At 49.0% G+C, this 24,044-nt stretch overlaps 1 protein-coding gene across 5 annotated transcripts in view; it reads left to right on the top strand.

Annotated features, from left to right (window-relative positions):
* The window catches only part of chd3 (chromodomain helicase DNA binding protein 3), a 49,475-nt gene that overhangs the window by 4,060 nt on the left and 21,371 nt on the right, over positions 1 to 24,044 (top strand). For 4 of the 5 annotated variants that reach the window (XM_088910446.1, XM_088910444.1, XM_088910449.1 and 1 more), the window contains exons 2-32: positions 1,821 to 1,948; positions 2,050 to 2,226; positions 2,715 to 2,839; positions 3,182 to 3,420; positions 3,886 to 4,013; positions 4,227 to 4,356; positions 4,598 to 4,776; positions 5,199 to 5,438; positions 5,741 to 5,944; positions 7,063 to 7,274; positions 7,933 to 8,064; positions 8,999 to 9,095; positions 9,189 to 9,380; positions 9,968 to 10,168; positions 10,885 to 11,022; positions 11,535 to 11,656; positions 11,920 to 12,093; positions 12,787 to 12,928; positions 13,220 to 13,351; positions 13,679 to 13,796; positions 14,089 to 14,213; positions 14,833 to 15,064; positions 15,496 to 15,662; positions 17,410 to 17,587; positions 18,725 to 18,811; positions 20,058 to 20,143; positions 21,276 to 21,409; positions 22,074 to 22,218; positions 22,496 to 22,661; positions 23,091 to 23,212; positions 23,464 to 23,689. In XM_088910446.1, the coding sequence (XP_088766572.1) occupies positions 1,821 to 1,948; positions 2,050 to 2,226; positions 2,715 to 2,839; positions 3,182 to 3,420; positions 3,886 to 4,013; positions 4,227 to 4,356; positions 4,598 to 4,776; positions 5,199 to 5,438; positions 5,741 to 5,944; positions 7,063 to 7,274; positions 7,933 to 8,064; positions 8,999 to 9,095; positions 9,189 to 9,380; positions 9,968 to 10,168; positions 10,885 to 11,022; positions 11,535 to 11,656; positions 11,920 to 12,093; positions 12,787 to 12,928; positions 13,220 to 13,351; positions 13,679 to 13,796; positions 14,089 to 14,213; positions 14,833 to 15,064; positions 15,496 to 15,662; positions 17,410 to 17,587; positions 18,725 to 18,811; positions 20,058 to 20,143; positions 21,276 to 21,409; positions 22,074 to 22,218; positions 22,496 to 22,661; positions 23,091 to 23,212; positions 23,464 to 23,689 (4,878 nt within the window). The remainder of the gene's footprint in view (positions 1 to 1,820; positions 1,949 to 2,049; positions 2,227 to 2,714; positions 2,840 to 3,181; positions 3,421 to 3,885; positions 4,014 to 4,226; positions 4,357 to 4,597; positions 4,777 to 5,198; positions 5,439 to 5,740; positions 5,945 to 7,062; positions 7,275 to 7,932; positions 8,065 to 8,998; positions 9,096 to 9,188; positions 9,381 to 9,967; positions 10,169 to 10,884; positions 11,023 to 11,534; positions 11,657 to 11,919; positions 12,094 to 12,786; positions 12,929 to 13,219; positions 13,352 to 13,678; positions 13,797 to 14,088; positions 14,214 to 14,832; positions 15,065 to 15,495; positions 15,663 to 17,409; positions 17,588 to 18,724; positions 18,812 to 20,057; positions 20,144 to 21,275; positions 21,410 to 22,073; positions 22,219 to 22,495; positions 22,662 to 23,090; positions 23,213 to 23,463; positions 23,690 to 24,044) is intronic. The other variant, XM_088910445.1, reaches the window with a different exon arrangement.

The following is a 24,044-nucleotide window of genomic DNA, read 5'->3' as shown; positions in this document are numbered from 1 at the left end:
CCAGAAAATTAACCCTTTAAATACAAAGGTGAGATCGCTTGAAGAATTCCATAAGAGAGGTTAAACAAGAAGAGGCCGTTTGACCCACCTACAGTGGTTGCTCATAGCTAATTGGTCTAAGACCTTATCCATCCATCCTTAGCTTTATCCTGAAAGAAGCCAGGATATCCCAACCCTTTCTGTAACTACGAGCCTCCTTAGCTCTGGTCCCAAATGCATTACACTGTTAGTTTTGAAGCACATCATTACATCATTGGGTTTACTTTGTCAATGCCTTTGAGCCTTGTTTATAAAATTTAGACTTGCATAGATTCAAAATGATGTCATTGGAGTTTTTTGGTTGTACTCTCCCGTTTTGGAATAGCCAATTGTGTTCTTTTCAGGTCTTAGCTCATAGCTGCGAGCACTGGAACACTGCAGCCGCACACAGGGGAGAAGGGCGATGAGGAAGCCTATGCAGATTCCTCCAAACCTTCCACCTTCGTGCCATTAGTCTTTTAACATGTCACGTGAAGTACAGCCTCGTCCCGGAGGTTCAGCGCCAGATGGAGGAGGGGTCCTGTCCTCACTCCCAGAACTGCATTCCTGCAAGCACCCAGGAGGCCTCAGAGACCCCCAGATGTCTAATCCTGCCCTGCCCTTGATTAATTAGCCCTGTCCCTGAGCACCATTTCTTAGGGAATCTTTGTCACAGTTGGCTGATAATAAGGCCCAGACTCGAACCCGTGATAACAGAGATCAGCCTTTGCTCGGCCTTCGCCTGTTGAGACCCTAGGAATGCCCCATTTGAGGAGCTTTAATGCTTGAATCTGGTCCCTCGTAGTCTTCCCCGTTCAAGACTCGGTACATTCAGATATTTTAGCCTGTCAGAGTAGAATGTAACATTGAGCCTGAAGTTTACCTTCTTATTCTTGTCTGTTCTGATTCCAGAATCACAGTATTGGTTTTGTAGCATGGTAACGAGAATTTGTACTGTATTCTAAGTAACACCTGTGAGAACATCGTGCAAATTTCCCATAACATCCTTAGATTAGATTGAATTTAATTTAATCAGATTATACAGTTTGAATTATCCTAAAGTTCTCTTTATCCATTTGCGTTCATTTCACACAGTGACTAGAGGATGTTAGCTCTTCATGTTAACTGATTATTTACAAGTCGTTTTCAGAGAGAACTTCTTCAAGTTCAGCATTTCCCAGTTTAAAGCTTGATTCTGATCTCTACATAAAACACTATTTTAAGTGGCAGGAATATGCCCAGTATTGAAATGGTATCTGTAACCATGACTGCTTTGCAAAAGAGCAGTAGCCCTAATACAGGTTCCTGTTGTAGTCCACTAATTCTGTCATTTCAAAACACGAATTAATTCATCAGGCAGTATTTGTTTTCTGTTTTTGGCCTGCTAAACCGCTGTTTTTATTTTTTACTTTTTCTCACTTGGTGCTGTTTAATTAGTAAAGAGCAAGCATTCCCAGCTCCAGTCATTGGAGTGTTAGCTTAATTTTAGGCCATTTTAGGGTAAGAGGAGGGGGTAACATAGTAAAATGTAACACCACAGATAATGCCCTTTATCTGAGCTTCTCCCAACAGAGAAGTGGAGAGTTTGATGGCTTCCAGACCTCAAAGGCTGGAGGTGTTGGGTTTGGAAGGGTCACTTGTTTCTCTCGGGCTCGTTCAGATCCTCTGGAGGAAAACACGATGCCTGACCTGTCGTGGTCGTCTGCTGCTTCGATCCTGAGCCTGTCTGCCTGCTCCTATTTTCCGCTCGTGAACCCTCCCCCCTCCCATTCTCACCCCTGTCCCTCTCCTACCCCGGGCAGAGGAGGCCGAGGTAGTCAGGGAGCAGTCGGACACGGAAGCGGCCCCCAGGAAGAAGAAACGCGGCCCCAAGAAGAAGAAGGAGGCGAAGGATGGCAAGGCACCCAAGCCCCGGAAACGCAAGAAACTTGTAAGACCGGCCCTCCTCCTCCTCCTCCATCATCTCTCGGCCTCTCCCCTTCTTCTCTCTCTCTCTCTGCCCCGTCACTAACTCTCCCCCCCCTCCCCCAGGACAGTGAGGTGGAGGGGGACTCGAACAGGGAGTACGGGGAGCAGTCGGACAGCGGCGCCAGCGACTACGCGGGCGGCGGGAAGAAGAAGAGGAAGAAGCACAAGGAGAAGAAAGAGAAGAAGACCAAGCGCAAGAAAAAAGAGGATGAGGATGGCGCCCGGGACGAAGGCACGAAGGTCAGTGTGTTGGCTGTTTGTGCTGTTGCTCAGTGAGGAGGAGTGAGGTAAGCGCTTGTTAAGGGCTTGTCTCCTCTGTCACAGTGAAGTGCTGTGTTGTACTACAGCACATAACGCATGTTGCTAGCATTCTGTAATACGGTTCTGTTATCTCCCATTGCTGTGGCGTTACCTGTGTAACATGTTATGGCAAGTGACAGCCTGTTTGTATTAAAGTTCCTTGACTGGGTTCTTGACTCTGTAAATGCACCTTGGCATGTTGAAAATGTGTCATTGTGTGCTACCTGATTAGTGTGTTGAATCTGTAAGTATACCCTGATTGGCTTGCTGAATGTTCCTCTTATCCGTGATTTGCCTCTCTGTGTGTTTTCTAGCTGAGACCTGTGAATTAACTACACCTAAAACTGAATTCGTAATTTGCTCACTTGCTCCATTTTAAGCATCTGTTCTTTCAGATGCTCACTGGCCTGTGCGCGCGTCTCTCTCAGCAGGTGGAGCAGAAATCTTCTGGTCAGCTCCTGCAAGACTGGGGGCTAGAGGACGTTGACCACGTGTTCACGGACGAGGACTACCGCACCCTCACCAACTACAAGGCCTTCAGCCAGTTCATGAGGTAGTCGAGGGGGATCACCTGCTTCACAGAGGGTGGGGAGTCTGAAATGAATCCCTGGGAGGCAGTTCTGAGTGCCGGTTGAGCCTTATGGATCAAGCTTGGGCCCTGCAACCAGCTGCCTGTGACAGGGATTCCCATGGTGTCAGGGCACCGCTGGCGGAACACCATGGTGGGGTAGAGTTGGGAGTAGTCATCCAGATTCCTCCCTGAATCGCTCGGTGGGTGGGCTGGATAATTGTCCTCATGCAGTACAGGAATTGCCACATTCACATCCTGAAGCCTGTACAACTGAGAAATGGGTGGAGGGTGGCTGGCCAGTAAGTCTTTCTTGTTCTTTTCCAGGCCCATGATCGCCAAAAAGAACCCCAAAATCCCCATGTCCAAGATGATGACCATCCTAGGTGCCAAGTGGCGTGAATTCAGTGCCAACAACCCCTTCAAGGGGTCTGCTGCCGCTGTGGCTGCTGCCGCCGCCGCCGCTGCCGCCGCCGTTGCCGAGCAGGTCTCCGCGCCGACGCCGTCACCCGAGCAACCGCCTCAGCCCCCTCCCCTGCGCAAGGCCAAGACCAAAGAAGGCAAAGGTAACTGGAGGAATCCAAACACACCATGAGGGAATGAAAAGTTTCTATTCATACCTGAGTGTTGGCAGTGCGGTGTCTCTGTGGCTCAGGATCTGCTCCTGTGGCTGGAAGGTTGCCGGTTCAAATCCCGTGGCCGGCAGAGGAATCCTGCTCCGTTGGGCCCCTGTGCAAGGCCTTTAACCCCAACTGCTCCAGGGGTGCTGTATGAATGGCTGACCCTGTGCTCTGACCCCAAGCTTCTCTTTCTGTCTCTGTGTCACATGGAGGGCAAGCTGGGGTCTGCAAAAAAACAAATTCCTAATGCAAGAAATTGTATATGGCTAATAAAGTGATCTTATCTCTTGTTTCCAGGCCATAAGTATGAAAACAGAACTGTAAATGAGAAAACTGAACTGAGCAGTATCACTGGATTCATGAAAAATTCACAGCCTGTGGGTCTCCTCTCTGCCCCCGCTGTGCCTGCAGGTCCGGGCTATAAGAAGCGCAGTAAGAGCCCTCGCATCCCTGAGAAGAAGAAGGCAAAGGGCAAGAAGATGGCACCCCTGCGTATTAAACTGGGCATGCTGGGAACCAAGAGGAAGAAGAGCACCTCTGTGAGGCCCTTGAATTCTCTGTGCCTGTCTGCCTCTTGTTTTCACTCTCCCTCTCGTTTTCAGTACCGCCTGTCTCTCGCTCTCTTGCCCTCATCTCGCACTGTCACTCTTTGTACTTGTCATATCGCGGTTTCCGAAGCGTGCGCATCGCAAAGGGTGTGTGTTCGCAGTGCTCTGATCCTCTGATCTTTCCACCTCCTGCCCCCCCCCCAGAGTGATGAGGGAGAGTTGGAGGAGGAGTCGGACCTGGAGAACTCCAGCGTGCACAGCTCGTCGATGCGCTCCGACACTTCCGGCCGGGCCAAGAAGGCCAAGAGGGGCCGACCCAAAAAGAAGAAGAAAAGTAAGAGCCCTTTCACTGTATCTTACTCTGCCCCTGTGCCTTAGGATCAGCGCAGTGGTACTGCAATCTCTGTGCGCTGTCTCTCAGACTCAGTGTATGGTGGAGTTCATTCTCACTGTATCGGGCTCTCTCTTGCTTTCTCTCTCCCTCACACAGTCTGTTTTTTCAGTGTAGTATTATACATTACCAAAGATCTTAGTATGATTTAAACTCTCTTTCCCTCTCTCATCCCTCTCTCCAGCGGTGGTGGGAGAGGAGGAGGGTGATGGCTATGAGACAGATCACCAGGACTATTGCGAGGTCTGCCAGCAGGGCGGCGAGATCATCCTGTGTGACACCTGCCCCCGTGCCTACCACCTGGTGTGCCTGGAGCCCGAGCTGGAGAGAGCACCTGAGGGCAAGTGGAGCTGCCCCCACTGCGTGAGTCTGCCCTTTCCCTCCCTGCCTCGCATGTCCTGCCACATCTACCCTTCCGCGCCCACTCTAGCTCAGTTCTTCCTCTCCATCTGCCCAAGCCCATGTACCCTGCCACGTTTACCACCATCCACCCTGACCTGCCCCTAACCATCCGCTCTGCAAAATCTGCTCTTGAATATTTGCCCAGAAATATCTACCCTAAGGTCCTTCTGTTTTCCAGATTGAAGCCCCTTCATACCAGACATCCACTGTTCCTTCCTCCCCCTCTTTGTCTCTCTCTCTAAGTGCAGTATTAATGTGCAGCAGCGCTACCCCCCAGTCTCAGTCCCTCTCACCGAAGTGTTAGTGTGGCAGTGTGATATACTGCACTGTTTGTGTTTCTGTATTGCTCCTCACTCACTCCCTGCCTCTGTGTCTGTCCCCAGGAGAAGGAGGGGATCCAATGGGAGGCGAAGGAGGATGAGTTTGAGGAGTTTGAGGAGGAGGTGGAGGAGTGCGAAGGGGCGGAGGAGGAGGAGGATGACCACATGGAGTTCTGCCGGGTCTGCAAGGACGGAGGGGAGCTGCTGTGCTGCGACACCTGCCCCTCCTCCTACCACATCCACTGCCTGAACCCCCCCCTGCCTGAGATACCCAATGGGGAGTGGTTGTGCCCACGCTGCACGGTGAGTGACATCCCTCTCTCGACCAGTCACATCACATCACTGAGCCCCTCTCCCTTAAATTGTAATCCCCCACTGCTGTAGATTGTGATGAACATGTTCTTCCAGCCAATTCCATTTTTCTGTCCTTTCCCCCATTCCTCTGGTAAAGATACCCCAATAATGAAGAAGGGGTGTGCCTGTAATTAAGTCAAATATGCATTCTCAGAACTCCGTTTCCCTTTTGCATGCTGAGTTTAGGTAACACCTCAGCCCTTGAAAAAGGCTTGTCTTGTATTTTTATAATCCTCTTGTCTGCCATGTAGTGCCCCCCCATCAACGGCCGGGTCCAGAAGATCCTGCACTGGCGCTGGGGTGAGCCTCCACCCCCGATTCCAGTACCCCCACCCCCTGACGCTGACCCCCAGGACCCCCCACCGAAACCACTGCAGGGTCGGCCCGAGAGGGAGTTCTTTGTGAAGCTGATGGGACAGTCCTACTGGCACTGCACCTGGGTCACTGAGCTGCAGGTAAACCTTATGTTTTAGCAAGCCTTACAAAAAAAAGTTTATTAAGAAGGGAAACCTTGCTGGATAAGAATAAACCGGTCTTTATGTAACCAGAGAAGTCAATGGAGAACAATTTTTCATTGACAGTGGAGACCTCGACAGTGCTATTTATAAAGAGGGGCGTTGTACTAGAGCTTACAGAAGGATACAATGGCAGCGCTTAGAATATTGCGATCAGTTTTGGTCACCACAATACAAGAAAGATATTGCTTCTCTGGAGGCATTGCAAAACTGGCACGACTACTAGAATTATCCCTGGATCTTTTTCAGTTTGAAACAGATAGCATTGCAAGGACTTGACTCAGGTATTCAAAATACCTGAATGGCATTTACTATGTCAACTTAGGTGACCCTTCAAGATGAGCGGCAGCAGTACAAGAACCCTGGAACACAAAAGACAATTCCATTTAGATTTTAAGACTCACACTGTGTGAATCTGGGCCTAACGTCTCGGGTGCGCTATATGTTTGATCCTGTCTTTTAAGAAAGGGAGTGATGACACCTGTAAGATGCTGATGGCCACCAGTGTCTTGTAACTTTTCTCATATTCTCGGAGATATTCTAGAGATGGGGTACGAGTACAAATGCCTGTTACCCAGGAGGTATCTTCACAATCAACAATGAAAAAGCGACCTGTGGAAGTTCAGCAACGGTGAATTCAGCACTAAGAGCAAGAAGCACATCTTTTTACGGCAAGAGTAGTGAGACTCTGGAACAAGCTGCCCGTCCAGGCTGGGAGGGTTGGTTTCAGGAAGGATCCAATGTAATAACTCATGAGGATCCTTGGATCAGTAACTTACTGAGGAAGAGAATAATTACAGCAATGCAAATTGAGCTCCCTTTGTTCACAACCTCTCTTCTGTTCCAGCTCTCCTTTCCAAACGTGGTTAATTTACCTGGAATGTCTGCTGCCCAGGGCAGAGCCAGTGAGGTTCTGAAAAGATGTTGCTGATAAATATAATAATTAGTACTTGTTGGCCTAAATGAATTAGGGTTTAATTTTGCCTCTGTGAATTAAGCTGTTTCTCTGTCCTTTCTCTCTCTCTCTCCCTGCCTGTCTTCCTGTGTGTTTCTCCCAGCTGGAGATCTACCACTCAGTTATGTTCCGGAATTACCAGCGGAAGAACGACATGGATGAGCCCCCTGGGCTGGACTACGGCTCAGGAGAGGAAGATAGCAAGAGCGAGAAGAGAAGGGCTAAGGACCCACAGTACGCTGCCATGGAGGAGCGCTTCTTCCGCTACGGAATCAAGCCTGAGTGGATGGTGGTACACCGCATCATCAACCACAGGTCTGTGACCCACACAGCTGCACAGCTATACAGTGATCTGCAGGGGCTCCAGCCTGCGAGCCACGCAGCTACACAGGGATCTGCAGGGGCTCCAGCCTGTGAGCCACCCAGCTGCACAGTGAACTGCAGGGGCTCCAGCCTATGAGCCATGCAGCTACACAGTGAACTGCAGGGGCTCCAGCCTATGAGCCATGCAGCTACACAGTGAACTGCAGGGGCTCCAGCCTGTGAGCTACACAGTGAACTGCAGGGGCTCCAGCCTGTGAGCAACGCAGCTACACAGTGAACTGCAGGGGCTCCAGCCTGTGAGCCACCCAGCTACACAGTGAACTGCAGGGGCTCCAGCCTATGAGCCATGCAGCTACACAGTGAACTGCAGGGGCTCCAGCCTGTGAGCCACGCAGCTACACAGTGAACTGCAGGGGCTCCAGCCTGTGAGCCACGCAGCTACACAGTGAACTGCAGGGGCTCCAGCCTGTGAGCCACGCAGCTACACAGTGAACTGCAGGGGCTCCAGCCTGTGAGCCACGGTAAACTGCAGAGGTGGTGCTGTGTTACAGCTGCAGCTGAGCTATGGGGCTTTGAGTAAAGGTGAGAGTAAGGGCTTGCTTTGGCTTTAGGATTGGTGTGTTTATACATTTACCTGTGTGTGCTGCAGTGTGGATAAGAAGGGGAATTATCACTACCTGGTGAAGTGGAGAGACCTGACATATGACCAGTGCACCTGGGAGAGAGACAACCTGGATATCCCTGAGTTCAATCTGCATAAGACCAACTACTGGAACCACAGGTATGTCCGTGTCACTCTTCTTGTCAGATTATCATTCTGCTTTTCACCCATTTATCAGTCTGTATGCCTGCCTGCTTTTTGTCTGTCCACTGGAACCACAGGCCCAAGTCTGTCTGTCATCCTCTCAGTCTGTCAGTCTGCAGGTTGGAGCCATAGGTAGCTGTCTGTCCATCTGCTGGAAATAGAGTATAGCAGACCCTTGTACTACATGGCAGTTATGTGCCTCCAAAGTCAGGCAAATCCATCTTGGAGAAAAGTAACATCTTATGTAATAACTAGGGATACATGGAAAAAAATCCCCAGCCTGACCTGTTAATACCGTCAATCTTTTCTAACTGCTTCTTCCACTTGGGGGTCACGGGAGAGCCAGGGCTCAGAGCAAAATCCCGGCAAGCAGCATGCACAGGGCAGAGTACACCTGGGAGGGCACACAGACATGCACACACTCACATCAGGGCCAGTTTTCCCACCAGCCAATTAACCTGCCAGTATGTTATTGGACTGTGGGAGGAAACCAGAACTCCCGGAGGAAACCCACATGAACCCGGAAGAACATACAAACTCCACTCAGACAGCACCCCGGGTCTGAGATTGAACTCTCAGCAGAGTGAGCTCTGGAGGGCATCAACGCTTACCACTGCGCCACCGTGCCATGCACCTTTTAATACCTATAGGTGTCTCTTAGTACACAGAAATGAGTGGCCCTACCTTTACTGAACTGTGTTCAGTAAAATGAAAATATAACCACTTACCTTTGAATAAGGATGCTGAGGACATATAGTGATGAGGAAGATGAGCACTGTTCATAGTCAAATGTTTCACTTACAGCTGATATGTGGCATTGATATTTTGGTGCATAATCTATCCCATGTTGGGGAAGGGTTTGCTGTACCCTTTTGTCTCCCTCCCTCCTGACTCTGTGTGCATTTGATAGGGAACTGGTGATAAAAGATGACCCTGAGAGGCCAAGGAAGATGAAGATTGTGAAGAAGGATGACTCCGATGACCCCCCCAGCTCACCCATCACTGATGTGAGTCCAGGCTTTCCTTATGGTGGTGGGGCAAACCCTCTTTTTGAGCAGTTGAGACGGCATAACTTTCTGGCTTTCCGTTCTCCCCCACAGCCCACGGTCAAGTACGAGGTCCAGCCGGACTTTGTGACAGTGACGGGGGGCACCCTGCACCTGTACCAGCTTGAGGGGCTGAACTGGCTGCGATTCTCCTGGGCTCAGGGCACCGACACCATCCTCGCGGACGAGATGGGCCTGGGCAAGACCATCCAGACCATCGTCTTCCTCTATTCGCTCTTCAAGGAGGTAATGCCAGTCCCCACCTCCCTTCAGCTCACTGCAGCTTCCACAGCGGGACATGGCTGCCTGACACCGGGCTTTGCGGTGAAGTCCAGAGCTCGCAGCTACAATAAATTATACAATTGCACTGGCTACAGAATGTAATACTGGCCAGCACATTACAGCAGATCATGACGCTGACCAATGGTTGTGGTACAGTGCAGTTCTAGCCACTACAGTATTTCCTGAGTAGAATTCTATGGAAGTACTCATATGAACTATAAGCAACTCATATGAGCAATACTATTAGCACGATAGCTGCTTATAACACAAAATGGTATAATACACTGCATCGCGTTTATTTCAATTCCAGAACGGTGTGAAAATAAGGGATGCCCAGTGCAATGCAGTTTGATAGACAATATGCAGTGGCCTTTAATAATGCTAAGAACAGATTATATCTATAGTTCTACAGAACATAAATATATATTTGTTTCTGCTCTGTGGAGAGTTAGATTTATCATTGCCTTGGGATAAACAGGCCTTTCCCATAGTGGGGATGGATATCTGTCATGTCAGGGTGGGCAACTTTATCTGTCTCTCTGTTTGTTCAGGGCCACACCAAGGGCCCCTTCCTGGTGAGCGCCCCCCTTTCCACCATTATCAACTGGGAACGCGAGTTTGAGATGTGGGCTCCCGATTTCTACGTGGTGACTTACACGGGCGACAAGGAGAGCCGGGCCATCATCCGTGAGAATGAGTTCTCCTTCGAGGACAACGCCATCAAAGGCGGAAAGAAGGCCTTCAAGATGAAGGTGAGGCTGGGCTTTCCCCCACCTCAGGACCAGCTTGCCCCCTCCCCACCAGACCTCTCAGAAACCCAGCTTAGTCACGTTCTTAATGCTTGATGTTTTTTTTAAGAAATTTTGATAAATGTAACAAACAAAAGCTTTAAAAACATTAAAACGCAAAAAACAAACAGCTAGACAGAGAACAAAAGGCACAAACTGCCTTGTGCCTTTTTACAGTGTTGTTGAGAAAAGAATAAAGTCAAAAATCTGTGATAGAAGTAATGACGAAATGACTGTATGTGTAAAATGATCAGGGATAAGTACAAAGCTCAGTCTTTTTCAAAATATTCCAGAATGGGACCGCAGATCTTAGGGAAGTGCTCCAGAGTGCTTGTCCTATAGAAACGAATCCTCTCCATTGCAATTGAACTGATCTTGAAACGGGGTACAATGCCAGATTTCTTTAAGTTCTTGAAATTTTTGGTAGCAGTGTTTCACTGTTTCCCTTTTACCGTTTGTTTTTAGCAGCAGATAAAAGTGTAGACATTTCTTTGACATTAAAAGCAAGAACGCGTATCTTTCTTGCCAACGTATTGATTATCGATGCCTGCATCCTGCATATGATTCCAGGTTATTGAACAGTTGGTCGCAGCATTAGATGCGCCTTTATGAATAGACTCGGTCTCAGCTTGTGCTTGTTTTTTAATATCCCCTGCCCCCGCTGCTCCTTGCCTGGCCAGAGGGAGGCACCAGTCAAGTTCCACGTGCTGCTGACTTCCTACGAGCTGATCACCATCGACCAGACGGCGCTGAAGTCTATTGACTGGGCCTGTCTGGTTGTAGATGAGGCCCACAGGCTCAAGAACAACCAGTCCAAGGTAGGTCTGTCTGTTGTGCAGCTGTTAAATATCCCCTGGCTCTGTGTGACCCTCTAAATGACATGAAACATAAGAACTATTACAGAATAGAGGAGCTCTCCTTGGCTCATCCTGCTAATTTGTCTGCTCAGTAGCTAATCAGTCTGCTTGTGTAGAGGTGTTCTACACAGCTGGTAATCTGCATTGGTGGCCCCCATGGGTGGGCCAGTGTTATAGTGGGTATAATTCCAGGCATTCCTGTTATTTACTGTGTTTTTCCCCATTTGACCTGGATTCTTCCCACTTTTTTAAACATGACATATGTAAGATTTCAGGAATCCAAAGGTCTTCTAGCTAAATTTGAGCGTGATGTGTCTTATCTGCAGCCTTGAACAGCAGTGTACCGTCTTAACCTAGAGGGATTAAGTCTGGTAAAAGTATCCAAAATTATTTTCGTCACTGTTAAGCTTCGGAGCTTTTTGTCCATCTGACCACACAGTGCGCCTCTGATGGTGCTTCTCTCTCTGCGACAGTTCTTCAGGAGGCTGAATGACTACAAGATTGACCACAAGCTTCTCCTGACCGGCACGCCACTGCAGAACAACCTGGAGGAGCTCTTCCACCTGCTTAATTTTCTCACTCCTGATCGCTTTAAGTACGGGCTCCCCTCCTACTCTACTGACCTAGGCACCACTGCAATTCCACGGCACAGGGGAGAATCTGGGGTCACGGTATATGATTACACTTCGTCTCGGTGCATTAGAGAGTCTCACACCACAGCCCAGCCCAATTCAGAGATTCACACCACAGCCCAGTGCATAGCAAGGCACAGTACACAACACAAGTTGTGCACAACAGCGCAGGCTAAGCACTTTGCAGTGTAAGACTAAATGCCTGAAACATTCCTTCTCTTTACAGTAATCTGGAGGGCTTTCTGGAGGAGTTTGCTGATATCTCAAAGGAGGACCAGATTAAGAAGCTCCATGACCTCTTGGGTCCCCACATGCTGAGAAGGCTGAAGGCCGACGTCTTCAAGAACATGCCAGCTAAAACTGAGCTGATTGTCCGGGTGGAGCTCAGTCCCATGCAGAAGTAAGACTTGGGAGAAGGGAGAGGAGGGTGAGGAAGTGGAGAGAGGGAGGGATCTGGGAAAAGATGCAAAATACACAGAAGTAGGGGATTTGAAGAACAACAGTCTGGTATTAGTGCTGGGCTTTCCCAGTCCTCATCCTGCAAGCTCCCCGTCATTTAGCTTACATTTCAGCTGAGATTAATTTAAACCTTATTTGAACTAATTATTGATTTAATTAATGCTGTTTTGTTTTCAGCTCTATTTATTCACACAGTGGCCAACTCCAAGCTGACTCTGATATTTTATAGATACCTTTTAAAATCTACTGTTGCAGAGCTAGAAACAATATAAAAAGGACAATCCAAGCACATGGTAGTGAAGTTGTCAAGTGACAGAAGCCAGAGCTAATCTGTGACCAGCTTACAAAGCACACGTGAGAGAGTGAGCTCTCTTTTTGTGGGGTTGGGGTTGGGGTTATCTGTGGAGCTGTTGAAGCTCTGTAGGAATAAGAAGTCCACAGGTACAGAAGTCCCCAGGAAGCAGTTCTGAGGAAAACTCTCTGCTGCAGTCTTGCAAACCGCGAACGTGCCAGTATGAAGCATCGCACTCTGGTCTCACTTAGCTGGTTTCATGCTGGAGAATCTCCAGGCTCTGGAGCCCGACCCTCTGTCTCACACCGGGGATGCGATCTCTCTACTCTCTGTGTGCTGCAGGAAATACTACAAGTATATCCTGACGCGGAATTTTGAGGCCCTGAACTCGAAAGGAGGGGGCAACCAGGTGTCACTACTGAACATCATGATGGACCTAAAGAAGTGCTGCAATCATCCCTACCTTTTCCCTGTGGCATCCATGGTGAGCACCCTGCCGGCAGTGATTCCCTTTGCTTAGTCTGCTAACTTCCCTCCCCGTAGTCCACACCCCCCGTCCTGAACCAGAAAGCGTGTTTTTGGCTCAGCATGACCACACTTGTGCATGTGTGGGTTGGAATTATTTCTGAAACATTTACTTTTCAAAAAGTAAAGATGAGAGCACAGTTGATTTAGCACACTTGAAAAACGGTCAAGAGACAGCCCTGAGCTCCGCCGATAAAGAGCTCGCTGTTGGCTTGCCTTGCGTGAAGCGCATGTCCGTGTTGTCCTCCAGGAGGCGCCGAAGACGCCCAGTGGGGCCTACGAGGGCATGGCTCTGGCGAAGGCCTCAGGCAAGCTGCTGCTGCTGCAGAAGATGCTGAGGAAGCTGAAGGAGCAGGGCCACCGAGTCCTCATCTTCTCCCAGGTACAGGCGGGCAGCCACGCATCTCCGGTCTCCAGCTCCTGTGTACCAGGCTGGAGTCAAACCCTGGAGAGCTCCGAGTGAAATTCACCGCAGTGGTGTTTTTTTTCCCCATAGTGTTTCATTGCTTATAAATTGCTTTGCTGTGGATTTCTACAGCCTGGATCATTCTCTGGTGTCCTCTGCTGTTCTCTTGGGTTTCACTTGGTACAACCATTCTTCCCTTACCATGGCTGCGCTCTGCCTTCACCACGACTGGGATTTAGCGCAAGCTGTGGGTAACTGAAGTTCCTCTTGTAACTCTTGCATCATGCCGTCTCTCGACCTCAGATGACCAAAATGCTGGACTTGCTGGAGGATTTCCTGGACTTCGAGGGGTACAAGTATGAGCGTATCGACGGGGGCATCACGGGGGCACTGCGACAGGAGGCCATTGACCGCTTCAATGGTAGGACACCCCTCTCCCCTTCCTAGCCCTCCTCTTTTGTTTTGTTTTGTTTTGTTTTTGTTTTGAAACATGTTGCGTAAATCTTTTCGGATGGTTGTGTAAGTCAATTAAGTAAAAATGTTTTTTTTGTTGTTTTCTCACGCTAACAATCTATTTATTCGTTTAAAAAAACACTGGAAACCTAACATGAAAGTTTTAGGTATTTGACGTTTTTTTCCTTGATCTTTTGCTGCTTGTTCTCTGGATGCTTCGCTAACCTCGCACCCTCTCCGTCCCTGTTCCACCCCCTCAGCCCCGGGAGCGTGCCAGTTCTGTTTCCTGCTCTCAACACGGGCGGGGGGCCTGGGCATCAACCTGGCCACGGCCGACACCGTCGTCATCTTCGACTCGGACTGGAACCCCCACAACGACATTCAGGTTAGCCACCCCCTTAACGTGGCGAGGGCGCCCCGAGTGTCACTCCTGTCATCTTTGTCAGCAGAAGCCGATCGCCCAGCCCCCTGCTGTCTTCAGGGTTGACAGGACTGTGTGTCGGCACTCTTCAGGTGCCAGCAGGGCAGACTCTATCTTTATAAGCCAGTTCTGATGTAAATCACTCTGTTATGATATGGTAGTCATAGATGTGTGTTATTGCACAGTAATCGAAAGTGTCCCGTTGTTGTTTATTTCTGGAGAGAATGAACAGAAAGAAAAACAGCTCAGTTTAAAACGCGGACACAGAAACAAAGCCCCAACTGTTGGATTGCCCTGTGTGACCATCGTGGTTCCGCGCGGGCTCGTGCCCTCCGCCACCCGTTTCGTCTCGCAACGCCTGGGGCGCGAACCCGGGTCTCCATCGTAACGCAACAGGGAACCAGCCGCATGAGCTAAAGGAGACCTCCCCCAGCCAAGGCTGCTGAGGTCCCTGCTACGCGCAGGGAGGTCGATGACGTCACCGTATCTGAACCAGCTCCGCTACACCTGCAGATTTAACAGACTGGCACAGAAAAACTGCTCCGATTTCTCCCTGGCGATCCCTGTGTGTGTCGTCTTCCAGGCGTTCAGCCGGGCTCACCGCATCGGCCAGGCCAACAAGGTCATGATCTACCGCTTCGTGACGCGCGCTTCGGTGGAAGAGCGGATCACCCAGGTGGCCAAGCGCAAGATGATGCTGACCCACCTGGTGGTGCGACCCGGCCTGGGCTCCAAGGCCGGTTCCATGACCAAGCAGGAGCTGGACGACATCCTGAAGTTCGGCACCGAGGAGCTCTTCAAGGACGACAACGAGGGTAAGGGTGGGGTGAGCTGCTTGGGGACCAAAATTCCCGTTTGGCCTGCGTGAAAATTAATATCAATGATCAAATCAGTGACTTCCCAAAAAGCACAAATAGTAATTCAAGGAAATTGTGATAAAATGTCTTTCAGATTTGCAAACCATGACAGCCTTGGAAGTGGGTTCTTGATTCAGGTGGTCCAGTGATGTAACATTGTACTGACAGATCTGTCTTTCTGCTTGTAAATTGGGGAATAGAATCTTGTTTATGTGCTCCGTTAATGTTATTGCTTAAAAGAACTCTTTGAGGGTTGCATACAGTGTCACTATGGGGCTTATGTACAGTGTCGGTGGTCTTCACGGGGCTTGCAACTTGAGGTGTCTGTAGGGCTGTGGAAACAGGACGGCCTCGTTTCTCCCTGCAGTTGTAACCTTTTTCTTCCACAGGGGAGAACAAGGAAGAGGACAGCAGCGTGATTCACTACGACAGCACCGCCATCGAGCGACTGCTGGACCGCAGCCAGGATGCCACGGACGACACAGACATGCAGAACATGAACGAGTACCTGAGCTCCTTCAAGGTGGCTCAGTACATGGTGCGCGAGGAGGACAAGGTGAGGGCGTTAGCAGGCCCACGTGTCACTCCGCTGTGTCTTCTGATCTAGTCTCGCAAGTCCTTCCTCCTTAGGAATTTGTTACTATTTAGACCTAAACCATGTGTTCAACTTCTGGATTCTAACACGGTTAGCAGCAGCCAAACCTGGCTCCACCTTTGGAGCCCCTACCTTTCTTTCAGCTCTGAAGCCTTTTTGTTCTGTAGTTTTCCTTTAGTAGCACAAAAAAACCAACCTAAACCCGATGCTTCAGAGATTCAAGTTTTCCTAACAAAAGCCTATGCTTGCCACATATACCATGAGCGGTGGGCTAATCAGCCAGAGCCAGAGCTGCCTCATCACGCAGGAATCCAGCTGATCAGCGATCCCTTTTGCTACCTGAAAATGTAGTTTACCCATTGGAACGGGGCAGAGGAAACTGCAGACTTTGGCAGGCTGGGTTAGACTGGCTTCTCCAAACTCTCCCAAAACTACATTCCCCCTATAACCTAGCCCCACGTTCTGTCACACATTTGTTTGTCTTTTTGCACCCCCTCTCTGATTTTTGCCTTGGGAATTGCCAGTTGCCTGGGCTTACTGTGGCCCAGGTACGTGCCAAATCAAATCCACCATGTTCTTCCACACCCTGTGAGCTGCACCAGTCCGTGTAGGAGAGTTGTCATCAACTAGAAGAGCTGATGCACAGCGCACTCCGGACACCATTTCTGACTCCAGGCCCTGCAGCACACAACTGGCCGAGGTGCCCCAGCTTGGGGAATCCCAGCCACAGTGAGCCAGTGAGCAGCCCCAGCTCGAGCTGGCAGATTTCTAGAGTGTGAGCGTCTGGTCCCCTACCAGTTGAGACACTCCAGCATCTACCCGTGGTCTGGTTTTGTCAAGATTAGATTAGAAGACCTTTACAATCTCAAACTTGGGAAATTCATTTGGCAGTATTGCTTCACAACCTTCACCAATAAAAAGAAAACTACAATAAATGCAACATGAAATTTTAAAAGAAGCATCATACCAAAACTACATTGATTCAATGCATTCGAACTATTATGGGATTGCAGATACAACAGGAGTTATCATTTGACAGTGTTATTATACAATATGATGGCTGCAGGAATAAATGAGCTTCTACATCTGCTGGTGTTTATCTTGTGTTGCAAAAGACAGCTGCTCTACCTTCTCCCATATCATAACCTGCTATGAAGGGGGTGACATTTATCTCATATTATTTGTTTTGTCTTTTCCTTCATAAGATTTTTATAGAGTTTTAAAGACAGTCCTTTGGTTATTGCCAATAATTCTACTAGCTTGTCTAACAGCTTTCTCCAGTTTATTCCAATCTCTGATTTGCATCTTGCCATAAACACTTATGAGGCGAAAGAGGAGAATACTCTGGACCACACTGTTGTAAAACGGTAAAGTCTGGACAACATTTAAAGAGTTCAGTTTCCTCATGAAATATAAGCGCTGCTCTGTTTTTTTCTGGTACTTAGCTGAAGCACAGGACCCAAAGCACAATGTATTATCAATTTTCACACCCAAATACTTTAAAGTACCGCTTCATGACTTTCAGGCTTGCAGTGCAGAGTTCCATAAATCGGAGAAACACTGAGATTTCCACTTGGCCTCTCTGTTGCCTGGAAATATAGCCATAAATCAAAAGTTGTGAGAAATGACACTGGAACGCCCTTTGTTTGCCGCATGGGATGATGCTGGTTATCTAGATTGCCTTGTGTGTCTGTGTGTATGCTCGCAGATTGAGGAGATCGAGAGGGAGATAATCAAGCAGGAAGAGAATGTGGACCCTGATTACTGGGAGAAACTGCTGCGTCATCATTATGAGCAGCAGCAGGAAGACCTGGCCAGGAACCTGGGAAAGGGCAAGAGAGTCCGCAAGCAGGTTAACTATAATGATGCAGCACAGGAGGACCAAGGTATGGCACTCCTACTGATGCACTGTCCCATGTATACAATTATACCGATTCACACACCGGTGTATGCAGTCACAATACGCAATCCTTTTGACACACACAGTCTGTTACACTCCTGCATCTGCACTCAATGACACTTTTCCTGATTCACACTGTCACACACAGTCACACTGACTGTGAAAGCAGGGATGTCAGTGTGCCTTTAAATGAGGCATTCCCCCATCAGAGTTAAAGAAAGCTCATTGAGTCCTGAGCTGTAAAGCTGCTTGCCAAATGTAGGAATGAAAACGAAAAATAAAGTTTACTATTGCAAAATGAGGAAGGAATATTTGACGGTGGTTTGGCATCGAAATGCAAAAATATGATTCTAAGTAGCAGGTAGAATAAGTAGTGCTCTAAGGGCTTGTGTTTTGTGTTATTTTTAAAACTCCTGAGCATGTTGGAGAATGGAAAAACTGGTCTGTTGGTTATACAAGTTATTCCAGTGGAACTCCTGATTTCAGCGAATTATTTAATTAGAACTTCTCAACTAATTAGTTCTTGATTTAAAACCTTTAATTAATTGTTTTCAGACCTGTACCAGTTGGCCATTTCAAATCACCTAGAAAATATTTAATGTAATCTTTAAGAGCTCAAAAAAATTCCAGACTCGTTTTCAACTGAGTTCATAACAGGAGGAGGACAAGCACTAATTCCTACAAATTACAAGTCCTCTTGGCATACGTATGAGCCTGTAGATCCTTCCTGGTATTTGTCTTGCACACATCCCTCTTTTAATGTAGCAAGCGCTTGTTTTATTTTCCAACTTCCTCATCCATGTGGCCTGATGTTCATCCCTTAGAATCTCGGTAGGAGATAAAGTCAACATATCACTAAAGACTCATTCTGAATTCGTGCCATTGGGCTTTATCTGTATCTTCGGCAAAAATGCTTATTAGTTTGTTTAAGGATTTAATTCAATATTTAAGATGTTACTGGAACAGAAGCCAGAAGGCACAGAATGCTTTGAAGGCATGACTATATCAAATTTGGACAATTGATAACCTCCTTACTGCTTTTCTTGTATTCATGTAGCCTAGACTTTAGGTTAGTGTAGCCAATGGGCCTAGCCTATTGACCCTGCAATATGTGCTGTTTCAGACTGGCATGATGATGTTTCAGATAACCAGTCCGAGTACTCCGTGGGCTCTGAGGAGGAAGACGAGGACTTTGATGAGCGGCCTGAAGGTAAAACAAGACCAGTGGTTTCCTGTGTAAAAATACACTGCTTTTTAACAAAACCTAGTTAATTTAGAAATTCTGTTATTGATTTTGCTTGCTGGGTTGTATCGATTATCTTCACATGGAGTGTAACACTCTAGAGCCCTGTGACTGGGCTGTGTCAGTGTGCTGGACTCCTCAGGGACTGTAAGAGTCAAGAGCCCCGTGACTGGGCCATGTCAGTGTACTGGAGTCCTCAGGGACTGTGAGAGTCTAGAGCCCTGTGACTGGGCTGTGTCAGTGTACTGGACTCCACAGGGACTGTAAGAGTCTAGAGCCCTGTGACTGGGCTGTGTCAGTGTGCTGGACTCCACAGGGACTGTGAGAGTCTAGAGCCCTGTAACTGGGCTGTGTCAGTGTGCTGGACTCCACAGGGACTGTAAGAGTCTAGAGCTCTGTGACTGGGCTGTGTCAGTGTGCTGGACTCCACAGGGACTGTAAGAGTCAAGAGCCCTGTGACTGGGCCTTGTCAGTGTACTGGAGTCCTCAGGGACTGTAAGAGTCTAGAGCCCTGTGACTGGGCTGTGTCAGTGTACTGGACTCCTCAGGGACTGTGAGAGTCTAGAGCCCTGTGACTGGGCTGTGTCAGTGTACTGGACTCCACAGGGACTGTGAGAGTCTAGAGCCCTGTGACTGGGCTGTGTCAGTGTACTGGACTCCACAGGGACTGTAAGAGTCTAGAGCCCTGTGACTGGGCTGTGTCAGTGTGCTGGACTCCACAGGGACTGTAAGAGTCTAGAGCCCTGTGACTGGGCTGTGTCAGTGTACTGGAGTCCTCAGGGACTGTAAGAGTCTAGAGCCCTGTGACTGGGCTGTGTCAGTGTACTGGACTCCACAGGGACTGTAAGAGTCTAGAGCCCTGTGACTGGGCTGTGTCAGTGTGCTGGGCTCCACAGGGACTGTAAGAGTCTAGAGCCCTGTGACTGGGCTGTGTCAGTGTACTGGACTCCACAGGGACTGTGAGAGTCCAGAGCCCTGTGACTGGGCTGTGTCAGTGTACTGGACTCCACAGGGACTGTGAGAGTCTAGAGCCCTGTGACTGGGCTGTGTCAATGTACTGGACTCCACAGGGACTGTAAGAGTCCAGAGCCTTGTTACTGGGCTGTGTCAGCGTACTCAACATGAATGATAAGTGTCTGCAACGAGGCTTGCTTACTGATCTGGACTGGACTATCTTTTTGTTTTGTTTCTCGGATTCTGTGCTGGGTCAAAGGTCGCAGACAGTCACGGCGCCAGTTGAGAAATGAGAAGGACAAGCCACTGCCCCCCCTCCTGGCCAGAGTTGGGGGCAACATCGAGGTACGAGTTCCCCTGCTTCTTTTCTGCCTATGATGTAAGTTTAGGATGAAAAGAAAAGGGTAACATTGCTCCAGTAATTTCATATATTCCACTGATGTAATGAAGGTAGAGGGTCAATTCAGGTGCAGACTAAAAGTCCCTTGAAATGGGAAGTGGAGGCAGCTGCTACAGGCAGCTGTACTCATCAGGCCAGGTGATGAGAGCCTTACTCAAGTGAGTGTTGCCCCCACCTCCCCTGACCACATCTGGGCGGCCGTGTTGTTTCCTGGAGCGGGGTCCAGAGGTCACACCCCTCTCCCTCACCCACACGGACAGGTAAATGCTGTGGTTAGCTTGATCTCGCAGGGGGGCCTCCAGTGTGTGGCACCGCCCTCATCACGTGCCCACAGGACACGTCTCACAGACCGTGATCACCCAGATCTCTGGGGAGACGGGGCGACCGTGAACTCTGAAGGCAAATCTGATGGCCCTGTGCACTTCAGATGGGGCAGCCAGTGGTATGAGCATAGAGACATTTTGACACAACCCAAAGATCTACCACTTGCAAGACATGTCTGAGAATTGTGGTGATCTTCAAGGACTACCTCTTCCTGAACATTGCTGACACTGGTCTTGCGGGGTTATGATGTTGTAATCGAAATTGCATCCCTGCTGTGCAGGCAGACGGCACCCAGACAGCACTGTGCCTGGGCCTCTAGGCATTCCTGGTCACAGGAGACTTCGGGAGTTTTTCTCTTCTGTTACCTTGGAGAAGAGCACCTCCCAGAACTGTCCCATTGTTTCTGTCATTTCCCAAGCAGGCAAAGTCACGCCACTTGTCACTGCAGTTGTGACTTCGAGAAACCGAGAACATGCCAAAACATTGTTTTGATGTCATTAATGTCATTTTAGTTCGGTTTTTAATTTAAAATGGTAAGGGGAGGGGAGCACTTTAGCTGAAATTTGCATTGGCATGGGGATATTGTCGACGTTTGCACGTGCAGGGTGGCCTGCAGTTGATTTACACCCGCGCTCTCATTTCACCCGTGGTTTGCGGCCCGGCCTTGCCTGAGCCCCTCTGACTCGCACGTTGTCTCGTTGTGATGGCCGGCGTGTCAGTGTGTGTGTGTGTCTGTCCGTCCATCCGTCCCAGGTTCTGGGGTTCAACACCCGGCAGCGCAAGGCCTTCCTGAACGCGGTGATGCGCTGGGGGATGCCGTCCCAGGACGCCTTCTCCTGCCAGTGGTTGGTCCGGGACCTGCGGGGCAAGAGCGAGAAGGAGTTCAAGTAAGCCCACAGCTCGCCCCCCCCCTCCCCCCCATACACACACACCCTCAGTCCAAACCTCAGCTCCTTTTACTGAAGGAGCACAGGACCCACACGCTGTGGCGTAGACAGTATTTCTGTGTTTAACCTTTTCATTTCACAATGAAAGGATTTACAGATAGAACACGTGCAAAATAAAATGCTGTACTGCTTTCATCTTTCATTTTCTAATTAGGATTTTTATAGAATTCACTGTTTACAATTTGCCAGCATACAGGGGCAGATGCATATGGAAATAGGTTCAGCAAAACCGCAACAAACCACCAGCAAATCCACACACAGATTACTTCATCCTCCTTCGCAGAACAAAATCGGGTCTCAATAGGGCCACAAACCCAGTCCAGCTTGTCAGTATTTGTTAAACCTCTCTGCCTGTAGGCTTATAGGAAAGGTGATCTTTTCCATTGTGTAAATCTCCTGTGCAACATTGATCCATTGTTCAGATGCTGGGGGTTTCTTAGTAAACTGTTTTCTTACTGGCAGCTAAAAGAATTCCTAGTTTATATCTATCCTTGACTTCCAAGTAAAATCACCCGAATGTTTGACGGACAATAAACCGTCTTTTAAAGATGTTACCTGCCTCTGCCACTGGGAGAGTAAATCCTCTCCCCCCGTCTCCTCTCAGGGCCTACGTTTCTCTGTTCATGCGGCACTTGTGTGAGCCGGTGGCCGACGGCTCGGAGACGTTTGCGGACGGGGTGCCCAGGGAGGGGCTGTGCCGCCAGCCTGTCCTCACCCGCATCGGGGTCATGTCCCTGGTGAAGAAGAAGGTGAGAGGTGCACTGGGCTGGGAGGGACGCCAACTGGCAGTACTAACTGGGTTGGTATGAAAAAGAAGACTGTCTCTGCAAGATTAGGGCATCTTCCCTGGAGTGCAGTTGGAGACTGAAGTATAATTAGAGACTTAAGTGTTATTTGTGTATAATTATGGTGTGTTTTATTAGTGGTTTTTTTATTTAAACAGTATCATTCAAGATTGGAGTATTAGCACAGACTGGGGTATTGGGAAACCGATGTCTCCAGTGTCTCGGCGATTCCCTCTTCCAGGTGCAGGAATTCGAGCACATCAACGGGAAGTGGAGCATGCCAGAGCTGAAGCCGGAGGTCAACGCTGACTCGAAGAAATCATCCCGTGCCTCCTCTCCAGCTATCAAGACAGCCACCACCACGCCCGAGCCCAGCTGCACTAACACACCCTGCACCTCCAAACCAGGTACTGAAGCTTGGACTGCCCTGGCTCATTGGCTCAGGCTGTTTTATTCACTATTTTATACTCCACCACAACGAAACTTCACAGAATCAAAGCAGAGACCCGAAACAAACTTTTGTCACTTGTGGATTTAAAAGAAGCTGCTGTGCTTTACATTGTGGGTACGTCCGCACATCATCTGTTTGTCAGGAATTTACAGCTTTGAAGTGGCTTGAACAGCATTTTCAGACTTTTTCCCCTGCATATACATATCAGTACAACAAGCACCTCCCAACAAGATACACCAGTGTTTGTGCAAAGTTTCTGTTAACTCTGGATGCATAAACGGCATCTCAAAGGATCTTTTTAAAACTGGGAGGCATGGATTGTAATAATGCACAGTTGATTGGGTTGCAGGAAGAGAGAGCCTTCATAATTTCCTTTTTCTGGCAGCCACCCCTGCTCCTGCCGAGAAACCGGAAAAGAATGGGAAAGAGGGAGAGAAGGAGGAGGGAGAAGGTCAGACGGAACCAGGGAAGGAGATGCAGTGCAGTGAACATGTAGACTCTGTAGAGGTGGGGCATTTGTTCATGTGGGATTGGGGATTTGGGTCTGTGTTATGGTGGGATTTGGTGAGCTGCACCTACTGGTGTAAGATATAGGGGGGATGTGCCTACTAGAGCGGGATTCTGGGAGTTGTGCATGCTTGTTAGGAGTTTGGGGTGCATGTGTAAACCTAGAGTGGTATTAGATTGGGGGTGTGTTTGGCCCTGCTGGAGCACGATTGACTGGAGAGTATCTAATCAGTGGTGTGGTTTTCCTGCAGCTTCCAGTCTCTGCCCAAGAAAACTGTCAGGCCCTGCCCCCAGGTGAGAAAGTTGACGGTGAAGAAGGGCGCAGGACAGGAGAGGGGCCAAAAGACACACTCCAGCTGCCGACGCAGCCATCGGAGGAGAAGAAAGCTGAGGAGAGCGGGGAGCAAGAGAGCTCTGGGGACACTACCTCACCAGCTCCTGCCACAGCGCCCTCACCCCTCAGGGAGGAGAAACAAGGTCCTGCCACAGACACTGGCAGTAATGTGTTGTGGACCAGTAGGTTTCTGGTCTCTTGAAACATAGGGATTGCTTGAATATTCATGATGCCTGGTTTCATCATTTTCCTTGTAGTGTTTACTGCATCTGTTTGTCAAAAACAGATCTGAGCACAGCCTCCCTTTGGCCTGTGCAGAAAAAGACTAGTGAAGGTGTAAAAGCAGCTCAAGCTTTGAGCTCCAATGTACCTGGGCTAGGATAGCATTTCTAAAAATGAATATAAGCAAGACACAAAGATAGGAGGCCCTTTGGTCCATGTACCCTGTCTGATTTCTAGTAGCTGAAGATCTCATTCTTACCAGGGAGGGTGTCAACT

The sequence above is a fragment of the Atractosteus spatula genome, chromosome 3 (assembly GCF_055471065.1).
Source record: "Atractosteus spatula isolate fAtrSpa1 chromosome 3, fAtrSpa1.hap1, whole genome shotgun sequence".
In the NCBI taxonomy this organism is placed as follows: domain Eukaryota; kingdom Metazoa; phylum Chordata; class Actinopteri; order Semionotiformes; family Lepisosteidae; genus Atractosteus; species Atractosteus spatula.
Note: the sequence above shows the minus strand (reverse complement) of the source record. Positions and strands in the feature narration are given on the sequence as shown.